Source organism: Meles meles, chromosome 8 (genome assembly GCF_922984935.1).
Source record: "Meles meles chromosome 8, mMelMel3.1 paternal haplotype, whole genome shotgun sequence".
Lineage (NCBI taxonomy): Eukaryota > Metazoa > Chordata > Mammalia > Carnivora > Mustelidae > Meles > Meles meles.
Window position 1 is genome coordinate 17,939,237 of NC_060073.1, and position 21,033 is coordinate 17,960,269.

General features: G+C 36.2%; 1 protein-coding gene across 1 annotated transcript; it reads right to left on the reverse strand.

Moving 5' to 3' along the window:
* Window positions 1-19,268: 19,268 nt before the first annotated feature.
* LOC123948651 (olfactory receptor 4A16-like) lies at window positions 19,269-20,216 on the reverse strand. The gene has a single exon (XM_046015840.1). It carries the CDS (start codon window positions 20,211-20,213, stop codon window positions 19,269-19,271), a length of 945 nt encoding a protein of 314 aa, XP_045871796.1. The 5' UTR covers window positions 20,214-20,216.
* Between the last annotated feature and the right edge of the window lie 817 nt (window positions 20,217-21,033).

Sequence of the window (21,033 nt, forward strand, 5' to 3'; positions counted from 1 at the left end):
ATAAAATGATTACCTGACATTTAGGTAACTGCCTTTCTGAGTGACTTCACTAGGAGCTCCAAATATCAAAAAATATGTCACCTGCTGCGATGAAAGACCCAGACATACTATGAGTGCCCCTTAAATATTTATTAAACTTTATTTAATCCAGCTGAATTTTAAACATGTAAGAAACCATCTGAGAAGAGATCAGTACATTAAATTCTTCCCTGGGACGCCTGAGTGGTTCAGCCGGTTAAGGATCTGCCATCAGCCCAGGTCATGATCCCAGAGTCCTAGGATTGAGCCCCACAGTCAGTTCCTAGCTCAGCAGGGAGTCTGATTCTCCTCTCTCACTCCCCTTGCTTGTGCTCTCCCCCTTCTTTTCTCTCTCTCTTTCTTTCTAATAAATAAATAAAATCTTTTTTAAAAAAAGAAAAATAAATTCTTCCCACTCATGAAAGTATACTTTGTTTGAAAATACAGACACACACACATACCACACAAATGGAATTGGCATTTATTACAACAGAGGTTATAGAGGAGAAAAATGGATGGTACAAATTTAAGTAAATGGGTACTACCTAGACATTTTCCCTACTTTCCAAAATGGTTTAGAATTGGTTATTGCTAATTGTAGCTCAATTCAGAATGCCAACATAAAGATTTTAGGCAGAATCATGGTATAGTAGCAAGAACTTCACACTAAAAATCTCAAAACGTTAATTTTGTTCAGTTATCCTGGAAAAATCCTGTCCCAACTCATGTTCTTACTGGAAAGGTTATAGCCTTCCCAGAGATATGAGTTTCTGAACTCTAGTCATGGAAACCCTTATCTTAAATGACATGCTAGCACTTACTGCTAGACCATCTTTATACTGACCAGGGTGAATGGTTAGCATGTGTTAAAGTATATTTGATAATTAAAGTGATAAATAGATTACACCAGACATTTCATTCATATTGTTAGCTCTTGATTTTCCAAGTCTATGTAGAATACAAGACATTCCTTCTCACTTGAGAAAAATAAATTATCCATGAGGTCTACCAGATACAACCCAGGACCAATTGTACATGTAATATGTGCAACTTTGTTTTGGCAAAATTATTTTAAATGGGCTCCATTATAAAATCTACATTTGTAAAGCATCATTTGTGAAGGAAAGCTTATTCTATTCTTTCTGCTTCTAGACAAGCCAGAGGGAGCATAAAAATGTAGGAAAGAGAAAATAAAACAAAACAGAAAAGGCAGATAAGAACTAGCAAAGACCATAAACTGAATGAAATAGGCTTTGAATTGATTGAGTTTGGTTTGGGGAAACTGAATTGGAAGTAGAAGAATTTCACACATTGCATAGAGCACTGGGTGTGGTGCAAAAACAATGAATTCTGTTATGCTGAAAAGAAATTTAAAAAAAAAGGAAGTAGAAGAATTTCAGATTTCCTGAGCTTTCAATCCAGAGTTAGACCAGAGGGTAACCTAGCATCAGTACCAGGACCCACTGCTCAGACTTTTTACATTTCCAGAAAACCAAATTCTGAACCTTAAGATATATCAGAACAGAGCAGCTGCTTAAAGGACTTCCATCTTTGGGACTTCCAACAGGTTATTCACATACCTACATAATTAAATATCCCCACTCACAGTTATGAAGCTATGTCTGTATTTATAATGGCAAATACTCACAATGCATAGAGGTCATCTGAGCATTCAAGAAATAACTTCCAGTATGAGGGTCCAACCCCTTGCCCTGTAGCACTCACTTGTTTATAGCTGTGTTTTCCCCAGTCATCTGTTAGATCTGCCAGGAGAGTAAACACATCTTTTTAAACAATGGTATCATCAGAATCTATGTGCCATATAATATAATATAATATAATATAATATAATATAATATGCATTTTAGTCAATAAATAGTTGACTATTAAAAATGTGCTTATGAACATAATTATTATGCTAGACTATTGAAAACTAGGGATTTGATTCAGAATGACACAAAATTCTATACTTTACTTTTATAGTATTTTATTAAAAATAAATAATCTGTTTCCAACATTCATGAGATATTTCAAATTCCTTAACACATTCAATGAGGACAAATAAATCACTAAGGAATGCTCCAAAAACTTTAATCTATAACTATCCCACAATGAGAATTAAAATAAGATAAATTAAGAGCTATACTACACCAAATTCAACAACATAAGACAGAAAAACAACCCAGGTGTGTGGTATGCAAGGTGTAAAACACTGGGAAAGACTTTCAGATCAGCAGGATAATGGAAATTGTAGACTTTGGAATTGTAAATTTCAGTCCAGAACTTTTTGAAACAATGATTGCAATATATATCTGAATATGTTTCTATTTAATAGTCTATATAGTAAAATCTGTTCTCCACATAAACAAGTGCTTTTTTTAATGGTTGAGCAGTGACCATAAAAATGAAGCAGCAAAAATTTTGAAGTCCTAATAAACACCTAATCAGATTATCAAATAAAAAATGAAGATATATTGTATGGGGTGCCTGGGTAGATCATTAAGCATCTGCCTTCAGCTCAGCTGATCATCCCAGGACGGACGCCCTGCTCAGTGGGTAGCCTTCTTCTCCCTCTCCTTCAAGCCTTCCTGCTATGTTCCTCACCCCCCCTTCCCTACCTTCCCTAGTCTTTGTGAGCTTTGTTTTATAATTTTGCAGGAGTGGCACTGGATGCCCATAGTATACTTTATGTACTTTAGGTTCTATATTCTGGCTTGGAATCTAAGCTGCAGAATCCATACTTACCAACAGTGTTACCTTGGGTAAATTACTCACTTCATCTGCATAAGGAAACATAATGGCATCTAACACATAGGATGGTTTTAAAGATTAAATATAATAATGCAAATAAAGCTCTCCAGAAACTATCTGACAGGTATTGTCACTAAATACATTCAAGATATTATTTACCCTTATTTGTTTCCCCATGTAACTTTAGTGCCACATTACAAGAGTTTCCCCAAAGCCCACTATCTTATTTCATAACACAAAGGAGCATTGCCTGATGGATGGATAGACTGGGTTATTATCATATACAATTACAGAAGATGTTCTTCCTTTACAATTCACATCACTGTGTGCAAATGTCCTCTTTCTCCACACCTCATTCACCTCTTTGCACTGAATCATTAAATCTAAATTCAGCCAAAGGGGGTCTTCATTTTAAAAATAAGAGGTCAACTGAGTACATAATACAATGTGTCCATTTTACTCATAATATTTTAAGACCCTAAAAATAGGGGTGCCTGGATGGCTCAGTGGATTAAGCCACTGCCTTCGGCTCAGGTCATGATCTCAGGGTCCTGGGATTGAGCCCCGCATTGGGCTCTCTGCTCCGCAGGGAGCCTGCTTCCTCCTCTCTCTCTGCCTGCCTCTCTGCCTACTTGTGATTTCTCTCTGTCAAATAAATAAATAAAATCTTTAAAAAAAAAAAAAGACCCTAAAAATAAGGAAATATCCATATAATTAACCCATAGGCAAAAACAGATACTGGCATTTTCTGTAGATTTCATATCTAGTAAAATTCATGAATTCCATTTTCACAGACCCTAAAATTCACTTTCTAATAAGGTGTACATATTACAGGTCAATGAGTCTAACAAGTAACTAAATTTCTCTGACCTCAACTTTCCACATTGTAAGTTTTAAGTTTCCCTTTGTAATAAAGGTTGCTAATTTAAATATCAAACTGTTATCTTATATATACACACAAGAATAGAAAGCAGAGATTCAAACTGTCATTTGTACACCAATGTTCATAGCAGCATTATTCACAATAGCCAAAAGGTAGAAACAATCCAAATGTCCAAAAGCTAATGAATGCATACAGTGTGGTATGTATAGATGATGGAATATTATTCAGACCTGAAAAGGAAAGAAAGTCTGATACATGCTATAACATGGATAAAGCTTGAAGACACTATGCTAGGTGCAATAAGGTCAACATAGTCATAAATAAACAGTCATATTCACAGTACAGCAATGTTTACCAAGGGCCAAGAGAAGGAAAAAATGGGGTATTATTGCCTAATGGGTACAGAGTTTCAGTTTGGGATGATGATAAAAGTTCTGGAGATGGATGGTGGTGATGAATACACAACAATTTATTATGTGTATTTTACCTCAATAAAAAAAATGCCAATGAAATAATATGTCTACATGGGCCAGAACATTTAAAGATAATATGCACAAGGTAACAATTTATAAAGGACTATAATAATCCTTACTATTATCCAATATATTAAGACACAAAATAAATAATCATTGGATTCTTTAAATTATAAAAGCAATCTTAAAGTGTTATTTTGAAGACCATATATATGACAAGTTGTACTGTTTTGATGATTTCTTTCTCTTAATATATATTTAACTAATTCTAATATAAAATGTTAGAGAAAATTACTGACACTGTACTTATCCCAACAATATTTTATGAAACAGAGAAAATGCATGTACTTACTATCTTTCTCTTGGAGCATCTGGCATAAAATATTTTAGATCAAATGGTAAACCTGTTGCTTAAGAAAGACACATAATTTACTACAAGTAAGTCTATTTTGCCCTATTCTCATGGCAGTGAAGAGTTTTTCTGAGTATGTTACCTGGGTCTTCTCTTTCCTCTTTGGTCGCTTGTTCCAAATCCACACTTCTACAATTCTATCTTTGGTCCTAGGAAATAACGGCTTCTTTAGATGAAGGTAAATCAGGATTGCCACCACATCAACCCTGGTGTGATGCAGATAAAAATATCAGGACAAACTTTGTCACTGCAGCCAGAGATGCTTTGTCATGTAAGGATTTCTCTCTCTCTGCCTGCACAAAGCATGACCATCGTCAACTTTCAAAAATATTTAACAGTTTGGATTATGGAAATATCCAGAGTTGACCTCAAGAATATACAGTTGAGATGACTGATGAATCATTGAATTTGAAAGTCATCATTGACATTATGTACCAAAAATCAAATGTAAAACTTCATTATTACGTGTAACAGACCACATTAATTGAACAAGCCTTTAATAGCATTTTTTTGTCCATAATGCAGAGATCTGGGTAATCAAAGAATTGGATATTTTGGATTGTTTGGGATATTTCTGAAGCATTCCTATGACTGTTTTAATAGGGTCCATGACCACTAAAGTAATGGCTTTTTTTCCCCTTCCCTTCCCTACTAAAGTAATGGCTTTCCTTCCCTGTTCCCTTCCGCAACATCAATCCCCAAGGAGAAACCTTCTCCCAAGTAAGGAAAGACATGATGGGGCACTAAATCAACAATGAACAACAAATTACTTGGCTGAATTGTTAAAACAGTTTGTCCCTAAGGCTGTTTGTTCAAAATTAAATTCACCAAGGATTCATGCTTTTGAGAACTGGGACTTTCCACATAATCCATATTTTCAGAGGCTTCTCCTGGCCAGTCACTTCAGGAGAATTAAGTGGGGGGGGGGGGGGACAGCAATCTAACAGCAAGGAGCACACCACTTACTAATAGCAAAGATAAAAGGTTGCATAAATAAGAATTCATTATTTTCAATTATTCAGCACATATATGAAATTCTCAAGCTGAAGAGGCCACTGGAGTGAAGTAAAAACCTTGAGTTTTTGTGTATAAAAGACATACTTAATAAGAATGGCACAAGATTATTGGTAATCAATATACTAAAAGTTTCCATTTAAGTCAGAGGGAGTAACACCCACATGCAAAATTCCAGCTCAGAAGTTTTGCCCAAAATAAGAGAATTTTTCTTACAAAGAAATACAAAACTGGTGATTAGGATGTGTGATTTGGAAGTCACTATTTTAAATTAATATAAGAAAAAAAATAAAGACTAAAAATCCGAAATATTTGACACTTGCTCTTTAGATGTCTTTTCTAAAATGACGTCAGGTCCTTAAATCTGAATCTCTCTACAAATGCTCTATAAAATATACTACTTCTTTATATTTTTATTATTTTATGTTGGTCACCATACAAAACATCATTAGTTTTTGATGTAATGTTCCAAGATTCATTGTTTACATATAACATCCTGTGCTCCATACAATATGTGCCCTCCTTAATGCTCACCACAGGTTGACCCATTCCCCCACACCCTATCCCTCTGAAAGCCTCAGACTGTTTCCCAGAGTCCATAGTCTCTCATGGTTTGTCTCTCCCTCTCAGTTCCCCTCTTCAGGTTTTGTTTTGTTTTTGTTTTTGTTTTTTTGGTTTTTATTTTTGTTTTTTTGTTTGGTTTTGGGGTTTTTTTCTGTGTGTGTTTTTTTGTTCTTCTTGTTGTTGTTGTTTTGACAAAGAGAGAGCAATAAACTAAATAGGGGGAGCAGTAGAGGGAGAGGGAGAAGCAGACTCCCCGCTGAGGAGGAAGCCTTATTCCAGGCTGGATCCCAGGATTCTGGAATTATGGTTGGAGCCAAAGGCAGACGCCTAACCAACTGAGCCATCCAGGTGCCCCCATAGTATTTCCTTATTTGGTTTTTTAACATGGAAGTTTTCTGTCTCTTTATTGATATTTCCATTTTATTCATGACCTTGATCTTTCCTTTATCTTCCTTTTCTTGGCCGTTGCCAATTTTTCCTTTACTTCTTTGAGCATCTCTAAGTCAGCGTGTTCAAGTGCTTGTCCAGGCATCAGAGCTTTTTAGGGGCAATTTTTGCTGGTTTATTTTTTTTCCTTTGAATGGACCATACTTTCCTGGTTTTCTGTATGTTTCCAGGTTTTATGTTGAAAACTAGACGCTTGAATCTAATAATGTGGTAACTCTGTAAATTAGATTCTTTTCTCTTCCCCAGGTTTGCAGCTTTGGGTTTTCTTTTGGGTTTGCTGACAGGGTATTTTTTTTTTTTTTTTTTTTTTTTTTTTTTTTTTAAAGATTTATTTATTTGACAGATAGAAATTACAAGTAGGCAGAGAGGCAGGCAGAGAGAGAGAGAGGAGGAAGCAGGCTCCCAGCCAAGCAGAGAGCCCGATGCGGGGCTCGATCCCAGGACCCTGGGATCATGACCTGAGCTGAAGGCAGAGGCTTTAACCCGCTGAGCCACCCAGGCGCCCCTGACAGGGTATTTTTTGTTTTGTTTTGTTATTATATTGTATTTTTTGGTTTGTTTGTTTGTTTTGTTTTGTTTTGTTATTCTTTATTGTTGTAGGCTATCTCTGTGTTAAGGATTGGCCTAAGGTGTAAACTCAAGGTTTTTTATTTCTTTTCTAAGCCTGTTCCTTCCCCTAGGGCATGCATGCTGCAGTCTCCAACTTCCTTAGCATATGTTGTTCTTTTTGAATGTCCTCTTCTTCAAATTCTGGCTCCTAAAAACAGAGAAAGAGAGAGAGAGAGAGATAAATGAAGGGGGCAGGGAATCACCACCTCTCTTTAATGAAGATTTTTTTTTATTTGTTTATTTACAGCATAACAGTGTTCATTGTTTTGGCATCACACCCAGTGCTCCATGCAATATGTGCCCTCCATAATACCCACAACCTGGTTCCCCAACCTCCCACGCCCTGCCCCTTCAAAACCCTCAGGTTGTTTTTCAGAGTCCATAGTCTCTCATGGTTCATCTCCCCTTCCAGTTTCCCTCAACTCCCTCTCCTCTCCATCTCCCCATGTCCTCCATGTTATTTGTTATGCTCCACAAATAAGTGAGACCATATGATACTTGACTCTCTCTGCTTGACTTATTTTGCTCAGCATAATCTCTTCCAGTCCCGTCCATGTTGCTACAAATCGACAAAACAGGAAAAAATATTCAATGGAAAAAAGACAGTCTCTTCAATAAATGGTGCTGGAAAACTGGACAGCGATATGTAGAAGAATGAAACTCGACCATTCTCTTACACTGTACACAAAGATAAACTCAAAATGGATAAAAGACCTCAACGTGAGACAGGAATCTATCAGAATCCTAGAGGAGAACATAGGCAGTAACCTCTTCGATATCAGCCACAGCAACTTCTTTCAAGATATGTCTCCAAAGGCCAAGGAAACAAAAGCAAAAATGAAGTTTTGGGACTTCATCAAGATCAAAAGCTTCTGCACAGCAAAGGAAACAGTCAACAAAACAAAAAGGCAACCCACGGAATGGGAGAAGATATTTGCAAATGACAGTACAGACAAAAGGTTGATATCCAGGATCTATAAAGAACATCTCAAACTCAACACACACAAAACAGATAATCATATCAAAAAATGGGCAGAAGATATGAACAGACACTTCTCCAATGAAGACATACAAATGGCTATCAGACACATGAAAAAATGTTCATCATCACTAGCCATCAGGGAGATTCAAATTAACGAAAATATTTTTAACCAGGAAATACCACAGGCATTTCCACTGAAGCTAAGAATAAATCAAGGTGTCCTTTATTCATTTATTATCCCATGTTTTCCTATGTTAAGTATTATCATACTACAATAAGGGAAATATAATACAAAATATTAGAAAGAAAATATTAGAAAAATCATCAGAATATTAGTATCATCTATCTAGCAAAACCAGAAGAATTAACTGCAATTTATCAGTTTAAATGAGAAAGGTCAATAAAGTGACTGAAATTAAGATTTAACTGATATTCTTAGTAACTTTCTTAAATAGTAGCCATATTTACAAAATACAAGGTAGGAAAGGTATCTTTCATTAATGTAACCCAAATTACAAAAAAATATGGAAATCAACTAAAAAAGGTGAAACCTAAAAGATTTACTGAAGACCTAAATAAAAACAGAGATTTTCATGTTCCCAGATAGATGATTCAATGTGATCAAGATATCTACTCTTTTCCAAATTAATTAGATATTAAATATATTGTCAGACAAAACCTTCATACATTTCTAAGATCTATGACCTTGTCTAAGACTCATGTGGGTAATAATCATTTGAAACAGAAAATGTTGTTTTTAATAAGAGTATTGGGTGGGAGGCTTCTTATCAGACATCAAAATCTCCTCTCGTGACCTAAAATAATGGGGTATTGGCTTAGGAAAAGCAGCCAATCAAAGGAAGTAGATACACAGGTATTTGGATATATTATAAATATAGAATATCAAATTAGGGAATTAGGTTGATTTTTTTAGTTTGTTGACACTATTGGATTTAAAGCAACAAAAATCCATTTGAAAAGTACATCTAGGGGCCCCTGGGTGGCTCAGTGGGTTAAAGCCTCTGCCTTTCGTTCAGGTCATGATCCCAGAGTCCTGGGATCGAGCCCTGCATCGGGCTCTCTGCTTGGCAGGGAGCCTGCTTCCTCCTTTCTCTCTCTCTGCCTGCCTCTCTCCCTACTTGTGATCTCTATCTGTCAAATAAATAAATAAAATCTTTAAAAAAAAAAAAAGAAAAGTACATCTAGGGGCACATGGGTGGCTCAGTGGGTTAAGCCTCTGCCTTCAGCTCAGGTCATGATCTCAGGGTCCTGGGATAGAGCCTCACAGGGGACTCTCTGCTCAGCAGGGAGCTTGCTTCTCCCTCTGTCTCTGCCTGCCTCTCTGCCTACTTGTCATCTCTCTCTCTCTGTCAAATAAATAAGTAAAAATATTTTTTAAAAAGTAGATTTAAATTCTTAACTCATGAGCACACATGCACACACACACACACACACTCTTTTTCTCTAAAAACTCCCACACACAAACATGCTTGTTTATACTCAAAGCTTTAAATATAAACAAACAGAAGAAAATACTTATAGATTGTTATATAAGATGGAAGTAAAAATGCAGCAACTCTGATGAATGTGACTGACAACTTTGAAAGAAAAAGTACAACCCTTCACACTGCAAAAACACTATCTAGTACAGAAGGACACTACATAATTCTTAAAGGGACTATCCGCCAAGACGATCTAACAATTGTGAATATCTATGCCCCCAATATGGGAGCACCCAATTACATAAGAAAACTATTAATCAAGATAAAGAGTCATATTGATACGAATACAATAATAGTAGGAGATCTTAATATGCCTCTCTCAGAAATAGACAGATCATCGAAGCAGAAAATTAATAAAGAAATAAGAGCATTGAATGAAACATTGGACCAGATGGACCTCATCGACGTATACAGAACACTCCACCCTAAAACAACAGAATATTCATTCTTCTCAAGTGCACATGGAACCTTCTCCAGAATAGACCACATACTGGGTCACAAAGCAGGACTCAACCGATACCAAAAGACTGACATTATTCCCTGCATATTCTCAGATCACAATGCTTTGAAACTGGAGCTCAATCACAAGGAAAAGTTCAGAAGGAACTCAAACACCTGGAAGCTAAAGACCACCTTGCTTAAGAATGCTTGGATCAACCAGGAGATCAAAGACGAACTTAAACAATTCATGGAAACCAATGAGAATGAAGACACCTCGGTCCAAAACCTATGGGATACAGCAAAGGAGGTCCTAAGGGGGAAATACATAGCCATCCAAGCCTCCCTCAAAAAAATTGAAAAATCCAGAATACACCAGCTGTCTCTACACCTTAAAGAACTGGAGAATCAACAACAAATCAAACCAACTCCACATGCAAGAAGGGAAATAATCAAGATTAGAGCAGAGATCAATGAGGTAGAAACGAGAGATACAGTAGAACGTATCAATGAAACTAGAAGCTGGTTTTTTGAAAGAATCAATAAGATCGATAAACCATTGGCTACACTAATCCAAAAGAAAAGTGAGAAAGCCCAAATTAATAAAATTATGAATGAAAAGGGAGAGATCACAACTAACACCAAGGAAGTAGAAACAATCATCAGAAATTATTACCAACAGTTATAGGCCAATAAGCTAAGCAACCTAGATGAAATGGATGCATTCCTGGAAAGCTACAAACTGCCAAAATTGAACCAGGAAGAAATTGACAACCTGAATAGACCGATATCTAGTAACAAGATTAAAGCAGTGATCAAAAACCTCCCAAAAAACAAGAGCCCAGGACCTGACGGATTCCCTGGGGAATTCTACCAAACTTTCAAAGAAGAAATAACACCAATTCTCCTGAAGCTGTTCCAAAAAATTGAAGCAGATGGAAAACTTCCAGACTCTTTTTATGAAGCCAGCATTACCCTGATCCCCAAACCAGGCAAAGACCCTACCAAAAAGGAGAATTTCAGACCAATATCACTGATGAATATGGATGCAAAGATTCTCAACAAGATCCTAGCAAACAGGATCCAGCAGCACATTCAAAAGATTATCCACCATGACCAGGTGGGATTCATCCCTGGGTTGCAAGTTTGGTTCAACATTCGCAAATCAATCAGTGTGATAGAACACATCAATAAGAGAAGAGAGAAGAACCACATGGTCCTCTCAATTGATGCAGAAAAAGCATTTGACAAAATCCAGCATCCGTTCCTGATGAAAACGCTTCAAAGTATAGGGATAGAGGGAACATTCCTGAACTTCATAAAATCTATCTATGAAAGACCCACAGCAAATATCATCTTCAATGGGAAAAAGCTTGCAGCCTTCCCGTTGAGATTAGGAACACGACAAGGATGCCCACTCTCACCAGTCTTGTTCAACATAGTATTAGAAGTTCTAGCAACGGCAATCAGACAACAAAGAGAAATAAAAGGTATCCAAATTGGCAAGGAAGAAGTCAAACTCTCTCTCTTCGCAGATGACATGATTCTTTATATGGAAAACCCCAAAGACTCCACCCCCAAACTACTAGAATTCATACAGCAATTCAGTAACGTGGCAGGATACAAAGTCAATGTACAGAAATCAGTGGCTTTCTTATACACCAACAATGAAAATACAGAAAGGGAAATTAGAGAATTGATTCCATTTACTATAGCACCAAGAACCATAAGATACCTGGGCATAAACCTAACCAAAGAAGTAAAGGACCTGTACTCGAGGAACTACAGAACACTCATGAAAGAAATTGAAGAAGACACAAAAAGATGGAAGACCGTTCCATGCTCTTGGATTGGAAGAATAAACATTGTTAAAATGTCGATATTGCCTAGAGCAATCTATACTTTTAATGCCATTCCGATCAAAATTCCACCGATATTTTTCAAAGAGCTGGAGCAAATAATCCTAAAATTTGTATGGAGCCAGAAGAGACCCCGAATTGCTAAGGAAATGTTGAAAAACAAAAACAAAACTGGCGGCATCATGTTACCCGATTTCAAGCTTTACTACAAAGCTGTGATCACCAAGACAGCGTGGTACTGGCATAAAAACAGACACATAGACCAGTGGAACAGAGTGGAGAGCCCAGATATGGACCCTCAACTCTATGGTCAAATAATCTTCGACAAAACAGGAAAAAATATTCAATGGAAAAAAGACAGTCTCTTCAATAAATGGTGCTGGGAAAACTGGACAGCGATATGTAGAAGAATGAAACTCGACCATTCTCTTACACCGTACACAAAGATAAACTCAAAATGGATAAAAGACCTCAACGTGAGACAGGAATCCATCAGAATCCTAGAGGAGAACATAGGCAGTAATCTCTTCGATATCAGCCACAGCAACTTCTTTCAAGATATGTCTCCAAAGGCCAAGGAAACAAAAGCAAAAATGAAGTTTTGGGACTTCATCAAGATCAAAAGCTTCTGCACAGCAAAGGAAACAGTCAACAAAACAAAGAGGCAACCACGGAATGGGAGAAGATATTTGCAAATGACAGTACAGACAAAAGGTTGATATCCAGGATCTATAAAGAACATCTCAAACTCAACACACACAAAACAGATAATCATATCAAAAAATGGGCAGAAGATATGAACAGACACTTCTCCAATGAAGACATACAAATGGCTATCAGACACATGAAAAAATGTTCATCATCACTAGCCATCAGGGAGATTCACATTAAAACAACATTGAGATACCACCTTACACCAGTTAGAATGGGCAAAATTAGCAAGACAGGAAACAACGTGTGTTGGAGAGGATGTGGAGAAAGGGGAACCCTCTTACACTGTTGGTGGGAATGCAAGTTGATGCAGCCACTCTGGAGAACAGTGTGGAGATTCCTGAAGAAATTAAAAATAGAGCTTCCCTATGACCCTGCAATTGCACTGCTGGGTATTTACCCCAAAGATACAGATGTAGTGAAAAGAAGGGCCATCTGTACCCCAATGTTTATTGCAGCAATGGCTACGGTCGCCAAACTGTGGAAAGAACCAAGATGCCCTTCAACGGATGAATGGATAAGGAAGATGTGGTCCATATACACAATGGAGTATTATGCCTCCATCAGAAAGGACGAATACCCAACTTTTGTAGCAACATGGACGGGACTGGAAGAGATTATGCTGAGCGAAATAAGTCAAGCAGAGAGAGTCAAGTATCATATGGTCTCACTTATTTGTGGAGCATAACAAATAACATGGAGGACATGGGGAGATGGAGAGGAGAGGGAGTTGAGGGAAACTGGAAGGGGAGATGAACCATGAGAGACTATGGACTCTGAAAAACAACCAGAGGGTTATGAAGGGGCAGCAGGGGGGTGGGGGTGGGGTGGGAGGTTGAGGAACCAGGTGGTGGGTAATAGGGAGGGCACGTACTGCATGGAGCACTGGGTGTGATGCCAAAACAATGAACACTGTTATGCTGTAAATAAACAAATAAAAATAAATATTAAAAAAAAACACTATCTAGAAAATACATTCAAGTTTTGCATTATAAAAAAATCTCTTTTAGGTCATTAAAACATTGGGGACATGTAAGTGAAAGTACATGAAGAGGCACTTCATAAAAGAAATGCCAATGGTCAAATACAGCACTGCTAACAAAATGAATATAAATTGTTGACTTACAGTGAGATATAACTTGGCTTATTGAATAAAAATTACAAATATTTGGGGCGCCTGAGTGGCTCAGTGGGTTAAGCCTCTGCCTTCAGCTCAGGTCAGGATCTCAGGGTCCTGGGATCGAGCCCTGCATCGGGCTCTCTGCTTCGCGGGGAGCCTGCTTCCTCCTCTCTCTCTCTCTCTCTCTGCCTGCCTCTCTGCCCACTTGTGATCTCTCTCTGTCAAATAAAAAAAAAAATTACAAATATTTGTAAAAATCTATTTTCGCTAAGTATATGGGAAGGAGCAACAAAAATAAACAGAAAGATACTGATTAAAAAAATTTTATAAAAATTTTTCCAAGTTTTAAGAGTACTGAAGACCCAAATGAGTGCAGCATTATGTTATATTCAGAACAGGAAGATTCAGTTGTCATTAGCATCAGTGCAATTCCAACATAAAAATGCTAACATCTTTTTTTAAATTCCAGTAAAATTAACACAGTATTCTATCGGTTTCAAGTGTACAATATAGTGATTTGGCAATTTTATACACTCCTCAGCTCATCACAGTAAGTGTAATCTTAATCCCCTTCAGCTATTTCACTCATCCTCCCACCCCCTCCTTTCTTTTTACCACCAGTTTGGTCTCTATAGCTAAGAGTCTTTTTGTTCGTCTCTCTCTCTCTTTTTTTTCCTTTCTTCTTGTTTCCTTCTTAAATTCCACATATCAGTGAAACCATATGGTGTTTGTCTTTCTCTGACTGACTTATTTCACTTGGCATTGCCATGTCATTGCAAAAGGCAAGATCTCATTCTTTTTTAAGGCTGAATGATATTCCTGTGTGTGTATGTGCGTGTGTCCACACAACTTTTTTATCCAGTTGTTGCTTCCATAATTTGGCTATTGCAAATAATGCTTCAATAAACATAGGGGTTCATGTATCCCTTTGAATTAGTGTTTTTGTAATGGGGGGTGGGTAAAATACCCAGTAGAGTGATTACTGGATCATAGGGTAGTTCTACTTTTAATTTTTTTAAGAATTTATTTATTTATTTATTTGACAGACAGAGATCACAAGTAGGTAGAGAAGCAGGCAGAGAGAGGAGAAAGCAGGCTCCCACTGAGCAGAGACCCCGATGCATGCAGGCATGCAGGGCTCGATCCCAAGCCCCTGGGATCATGACCTGAGCCAAACGCAGAGGCTTGAACCCACTGACCCATCTAGGAGCCCTACTTTGCACTTTTTGAGTAACTCTATACTGTTTTCCACAGCAGCTGCACCAATTTTCATTCCCAACAACACAGAGGCTCCTTTTTCTCTACATCCAACACTTCTTGTTTCTTGTACTGATGGTTTTAGCCATTCTGACAGGTGTGAGGTGATATGTCATTGTGGTTTTGATTTGCATTTCCCTGATGATGAGTGAAGTTGAGCATCTTTTTGTGTGTGTCAGCCTTCTCTATTTCTTCTTTGAATAAATGTTTGTTCATATCTTTTGCCCATTGTTATTTGGATTATTTGTTTTTGGGTGTTATATCAGTTCTTTATATGTTTTGAACACTAAGTCTTTATTGGATATGTCACTTGCAAATATCTTCTCCCATTCAGTAGAGGTTGCCATTTAGTTTTGTTGACTATTTCCTTCCCTGTGCAGAAGATTTTTTTCTTTTGATGTAGTCTCAGTAGTTTATTTTTGCTTTTCCTTCCCTTGCCTCAGGAGACATATCTTGAAAAATGTTGGATAGACAATGTCAGAGAAATCATTCCCTTTGCTCTCTTCTAGGTCATGCTCACATTTAGGTCTTTAATCCACTTTGAGCTTATTTTGTGTGCAGTGTAATAAAGTGGTCAGGTTTCATTCTTTTGGATGTAGCTGTCTAGTTTTCCCCACAACATTTGTTGAAGAGACTGTCTTTTTTGCATTGCATATTCTTTCCTCCTTTGTCAAGGATTAGTTGACCATATAATTGTGGGTTTATTTCTAGGCTCCCTATTCCGTTCTATTGAAGTATGTTTCTATTTTCGGGTCAATACCATACTGTTTTCATTGCCACAACAGTGTAGCATATCTTGAAGTCAAGGATTGTGATACGTAGTTTTGTTTTTCTTTTTCAACATTGCTTTGGCTGTATGAGGTGTTCTGTGGTTCCACACAAATTTTAGGATTCTTCATTCTAACACTGTGAAAAATGTTGCTATTTTGATAGGGATTGTATTAATTTTGTAGATTGCTTTGGATAGTATAGACATTTTAACAATATCTCTTCTTCCAATCCATGAGCATAGAATGTCTTTCCATTTCTTTGTGTTATTTTGAATGTATTTATCAAAGTTTTATAGTTTTCAGAGTACAGGTCTTTCACTTCTTTCGTTACGCTTTTTCCTAGGTGCCTTAATATTTTTGGTGTAATTGTAAATAGAAAAGTTTTCTTAATTTCTCTATCTACTGCTTCATTATTAGTATATATAATACAACATATTTCTGCAATATGTATCCTGTGAACTTACTGAATTAGTTTATCAGTTCTAGTAGCTTTTTGGTGGAGCCTTGAGGGTTTTCTGTATATAGTATTATGTCATCTACATATACTGAAGGTTTTACTTCTTCCTTTCCAAATTAGATGACTTTTATTTCTTTTTCTTGTCCAACTGCCATGACTAGTATTTCTAGTATATATTACATAAAAGTGGTAAGAGTGGACATCCTTATTTTGTTTCTGATCTTAAGGGAAAAGCTCTCAGTTTGAGTTTTATGTTAACTATAGGCTTTCCATATAAGGCCTCCATTATGTTGAGGTATGTTCCCTCTAAACCTACTTTGTTGAGAATTTTTATCATGGATGGATGTTGTACTTTGTAAAATGTTTTTTATGCATCTATGGAAATGATTATGTGGTTTTTTTATCTTTTCTCCTGGGGATGTGATGTATCACATTAATTGATTTGTAAATATCAAACCATTTTTGCAATCCAGGAATAAATAGTTCTTGATGCTGGTGAATGATTTTTTTTAATGTACTGTTGGATTCAGTTTACTAATATTTTGTTAAGGATTTCTGCCATCTATGTTCATTAGTCATATTGGCCTATAGTTCCCTTTCTTGTGGTATCTCCATCTCGTTTTGGTATGAGGGTAACGCTAGCCTCAGAGAATGAATTGAGAAGTTATCCTTCAAGTTCTATTTTTTTTAAATAGTTTGAGAAGAATAGACATTAAATCTTCTTTAAATGTTTGGTAGAAAAAAAATGTTTGGTAGAATTCACCTGTGAAGTCATCTGGTTCTGGACTTTTTTGGGCATTTTTTGATTACAGATTCAATTTCATTACTGATAGTGTGTCTGTTCAAACTTTCTATTTCTTTCTGATTCAACTTTGAGAGGTTATTTGTTCCCAGGAATTTATCCACTTTTTCTAAGTTGTCCAACATATTGACTTGATTTTTCATAATATTCTCTTAAAATCCTCTGTATTTCTGTGGTGCTTGTTGTTATTATCCTCTTTCATTTCTGATTGTGTTTATATGAATCCTCTCCCCCCTCACCTCTCTCTCTCTCTCTCTCTCGTTTTTAATGAGTCTGGATAAAGGCTTATCAATTTTGTTGAACTTTTCAAAGAATGAGCTCCTGCTTTTACTGATCTGTTTTATTGTTTGTTTGTTTTGCATGTGTGTGTGTGTGTGTGTGTTTATAATAATTTTTGTTTTTATTAACTTTTTTATTTTAATTCCAGTATAGTTAACACACACTGTTATTTATATTAGTTCCAGATATAATATATAGTGATTCAACAATTCTATACATCATAACTCAGTGCTCATGACAAGTGTATTCTTAAACTCTTTCACCTACTTCAGCCATTCCCCACAGCCACCTTCCCTCGGACAAGCTTTATTTTATGAAACTGACGGGCTGCCTACTGCGCTAAGGAGGCACCTTAACAAGCTTTATTTTAAATGAGTACCCTCAGTTAATTTTATTTTTTTTCAACAAGAGCATTTTGCTTGAAGCATGCTTGAGAACACATGGTTCTGAAAGATATATCTATATGTCTGTGTGTGTGTGTGTATATATATATAATATATATGTTATATAATTATAATTATATATGTAATTCCTCACGAGAAAAAATAGAATATACATTTTCTTCAGGAAATGTATAAATACAGAAAAATTCCCTGGTTAAAACACATAAAGAGAGACATAATAAATATTACAAATTTAAGAAGACTGAATCATACCATATTTCTGCTCTAATCTTTATTTTCTTCCTTCTCCTTGTTTTGGGTTTTGCTTCTCCTACTTTTTCGAACTCTTCTCAGAGATTATAAAATTAAAAGTGAATTGCATATATTATTCAGCATGCATGAAAAAATACTTAATGAAAATTTAAAATAAGAAAAGTTCTAAAGTCCTTTAATTTTTACTTAGAAAACTCTTACAAAGCATAGATAGTGTTCCATATTAGAGCGAAAGTAATTCCATTTTATTCATAGGTTGCAATGTTCCAGGGTGGACTGCAGATGGAAAAACCTGTTATTGGTATTTTTAACATAACAGTGAAAAACAAAATCTTGTTTATATTAAAGCAAATCATTACTGTGTCTGTAAGTACAAAGTATTTCAGTTGAATACAACTTTGGGGGAACACACTATTATGCAAAATAATGCATTTCTTTACCCAGATCTTCAGTATCATGATGACAAAATAAGCAGTTTTATCTACTCTTTGAAGAATGGTAAATAATGTGCAAAAAAAACTAATGACAAAAAGCATGAAAATATGTTTATAACTTGGATTAGTATGGTTTTCTGTGCTCAAGTCAAGAATCAGAATGTTTTCATCATTAGCCATCCCATACAGTTTCATCCCAACCTGTGAAAACATCCAACATTCCACTTAACATAATTACTCACCGATAAGGTCTAAAACAAACACAATATCATCTTCCATATAAATGGTATTGAAGTGCAAAAGCATAAGCATTAACCTGAGGAACAGAAATAATCTTAAAGACAGGATGCATAACACAGCTACAGAAAGTTGTCATGCTGATAGAACATGCTTATAGAATAATGAACATTAAAATTTAGAAGGCACTCCTTTGGCCCTAGTAATTTGTTCTAAGTATTAGCCAAATTGCTTTCTCATTAATTTGGGTGATAGCAAATTTTCAAAAGTAGATTGTTTTTCACATTTTAAATTTAAAAACTCTTGTTTCTGAATTCTCATTTTGGTATGTCAAGAAAAATAAAACTACAGAGTGAAATTCATTTTATTTTTACTTCTAATAGGACAAATATATGTGCCTTTTTTATACCTGTGCCTTTTATTCATCCTCCAGAATTTACTGATTAGATTGATTCTTACCTCAAAAGACAGTTTACTTTTTGATGTCTTTGTATAAAATTTTAAAAAATATATATCTCTAGGGAATCCATTGAATTACTTAAATGTATTGTTAGAATTTATTACCTTTTTCTTTCTTTATAATTAATGTATGCTCACTGTAGGTGACACATTCTTATTCTTTCTTTGGTTAAATTGTTACACCAGAATTTTTTCATAGCATTTTTCATCTCTGAATTTCTCAAAGTGTATATTAAAGGATTTAACATGGGAGTGATCACTGTGTAAACCAGAGTTACAGATTTATCAATGGGAAAGTTAGAAACAGGTCTAACATACATGAAAATGCAGGGAACAAAAAAGAGGACCACCACTGTGGTGTGGGAACTGCAAGTAGACAAGGCTTTGCGCCTCCCTTCCAGACTGTGGCTTTTAAGAGAATTTAGAATGACTCCATAGGAGATGAGCAGAAAGATAAAGATGACCATACAGATTGCTCCACCATTGGCAACCACAGTGAGGCCTATCAAATAGGTGTCAGTGCAGGCAAGTTCTAATAATGGGTACATGTCACAGATGAAGTGGTTGATGACATTAGGGCCACAAAATGGGAGGCTATACACAAAAAGAAGCTGAACCATAGAGTGCACAAGACCTCCAATCCAGGCTGCCACTAACAGCAGGATGCAAACCTGTCGATTCATAACAGTCAAGTAATGCAGTGGCCTACAGATGGCCACAAAACGATCATAGGCCATCACCACCAGAAGGAAGACCTCAGAACCCCCAAAGAGGTGTTCTAGGAAGAGCTGGCCCATGCAAGCTGGGAAGGAAATGGTTTTTCTGTCCCAGAGTAAGTCTATAATCAATTTGGGTGAGATGACAGTGGAATAAACAGCATCCATAAGTGACAGATAGGCGAGGAAAAAGTACATGGGGGAGTCCAGGGAGGGGCTGCCAAAAACAGTCACCACAATGAGTAGGTTGCCCACCATTGTCACAATGTAGATGAGGAAAATCATGACAAATAATGTCTTTTGTCCCTCAGGATCCTGAGTGAGGCCAAGAAGGACAAATTCTGTCACATTATTATTTCCCATGTACTCTTTCTATAAGGCCTGTTTCAGGAACGAGAGCTCAGGAGAACAGGACCTGTAATGAAATCATGAACATGACCATAAATATGTGCATTGTTAAGAGCACATCTTCGTTATGTCGTTTTCTACAGCAGTTCACACACAATAAATATTTAATTTGGAGGAGTTCTTCCTCCAAAAAGCCCATTACACCTTCCCTTGACAACCCTATTTTTCTTCAGATGATTTTTTAGCCTGCAAGTAAGTTCTTTCTCTAAGTCTTAAAGGAGAATCTATAGAAAAGAATAATCAAAAGCCCAAATATAGCAATATATTTACATTATATATTTATATTATGAATTCATATTATATATATGAATTTCTATTTATTTATATTATTTTTTTATTTATATTATTTTATGTATAATACATACGATTGAAACTATGTCAGTTTTTGGCACAGAAGTCAGCAGTCACAACCAAGGAAATGATTCCTGCTTTCCAGAAATTTACTTTTGGTTATGGCAATAAACTACACAAATCAGCATAGAGTCAGTCCTTTGAGGCAGTAGTATTTGCAGTAAGTACCTTTAGAATGTGATTTATCTAGCACCAAAAGTAGCATCTTCTCTAGGACAATTCACTTAATACTATCGTATCCCATTACTAGATGTTCAGACTAGACTTTGACATAACAACGAGACTGAAGTGTATCAAACAACTACAAAATTATTTAGTACATCATTCCCTTTCACAATGACTTGGTCTGATTCTCTATCAGCTTTTTAAGGAGTTGGGAGTTCTCTCCCTTTAATTTTTGCCTACCCCACAATTCTCAACACAC

Coding starts and splice junctions, on each gene's coding strand:
- LOC123948651 (XM_046015840.1), bottom strand. CDS start 20,213: ATGGGAAATAATAATGTGACAGAATTTGTCCTTCTTGGCCTCACTCAG.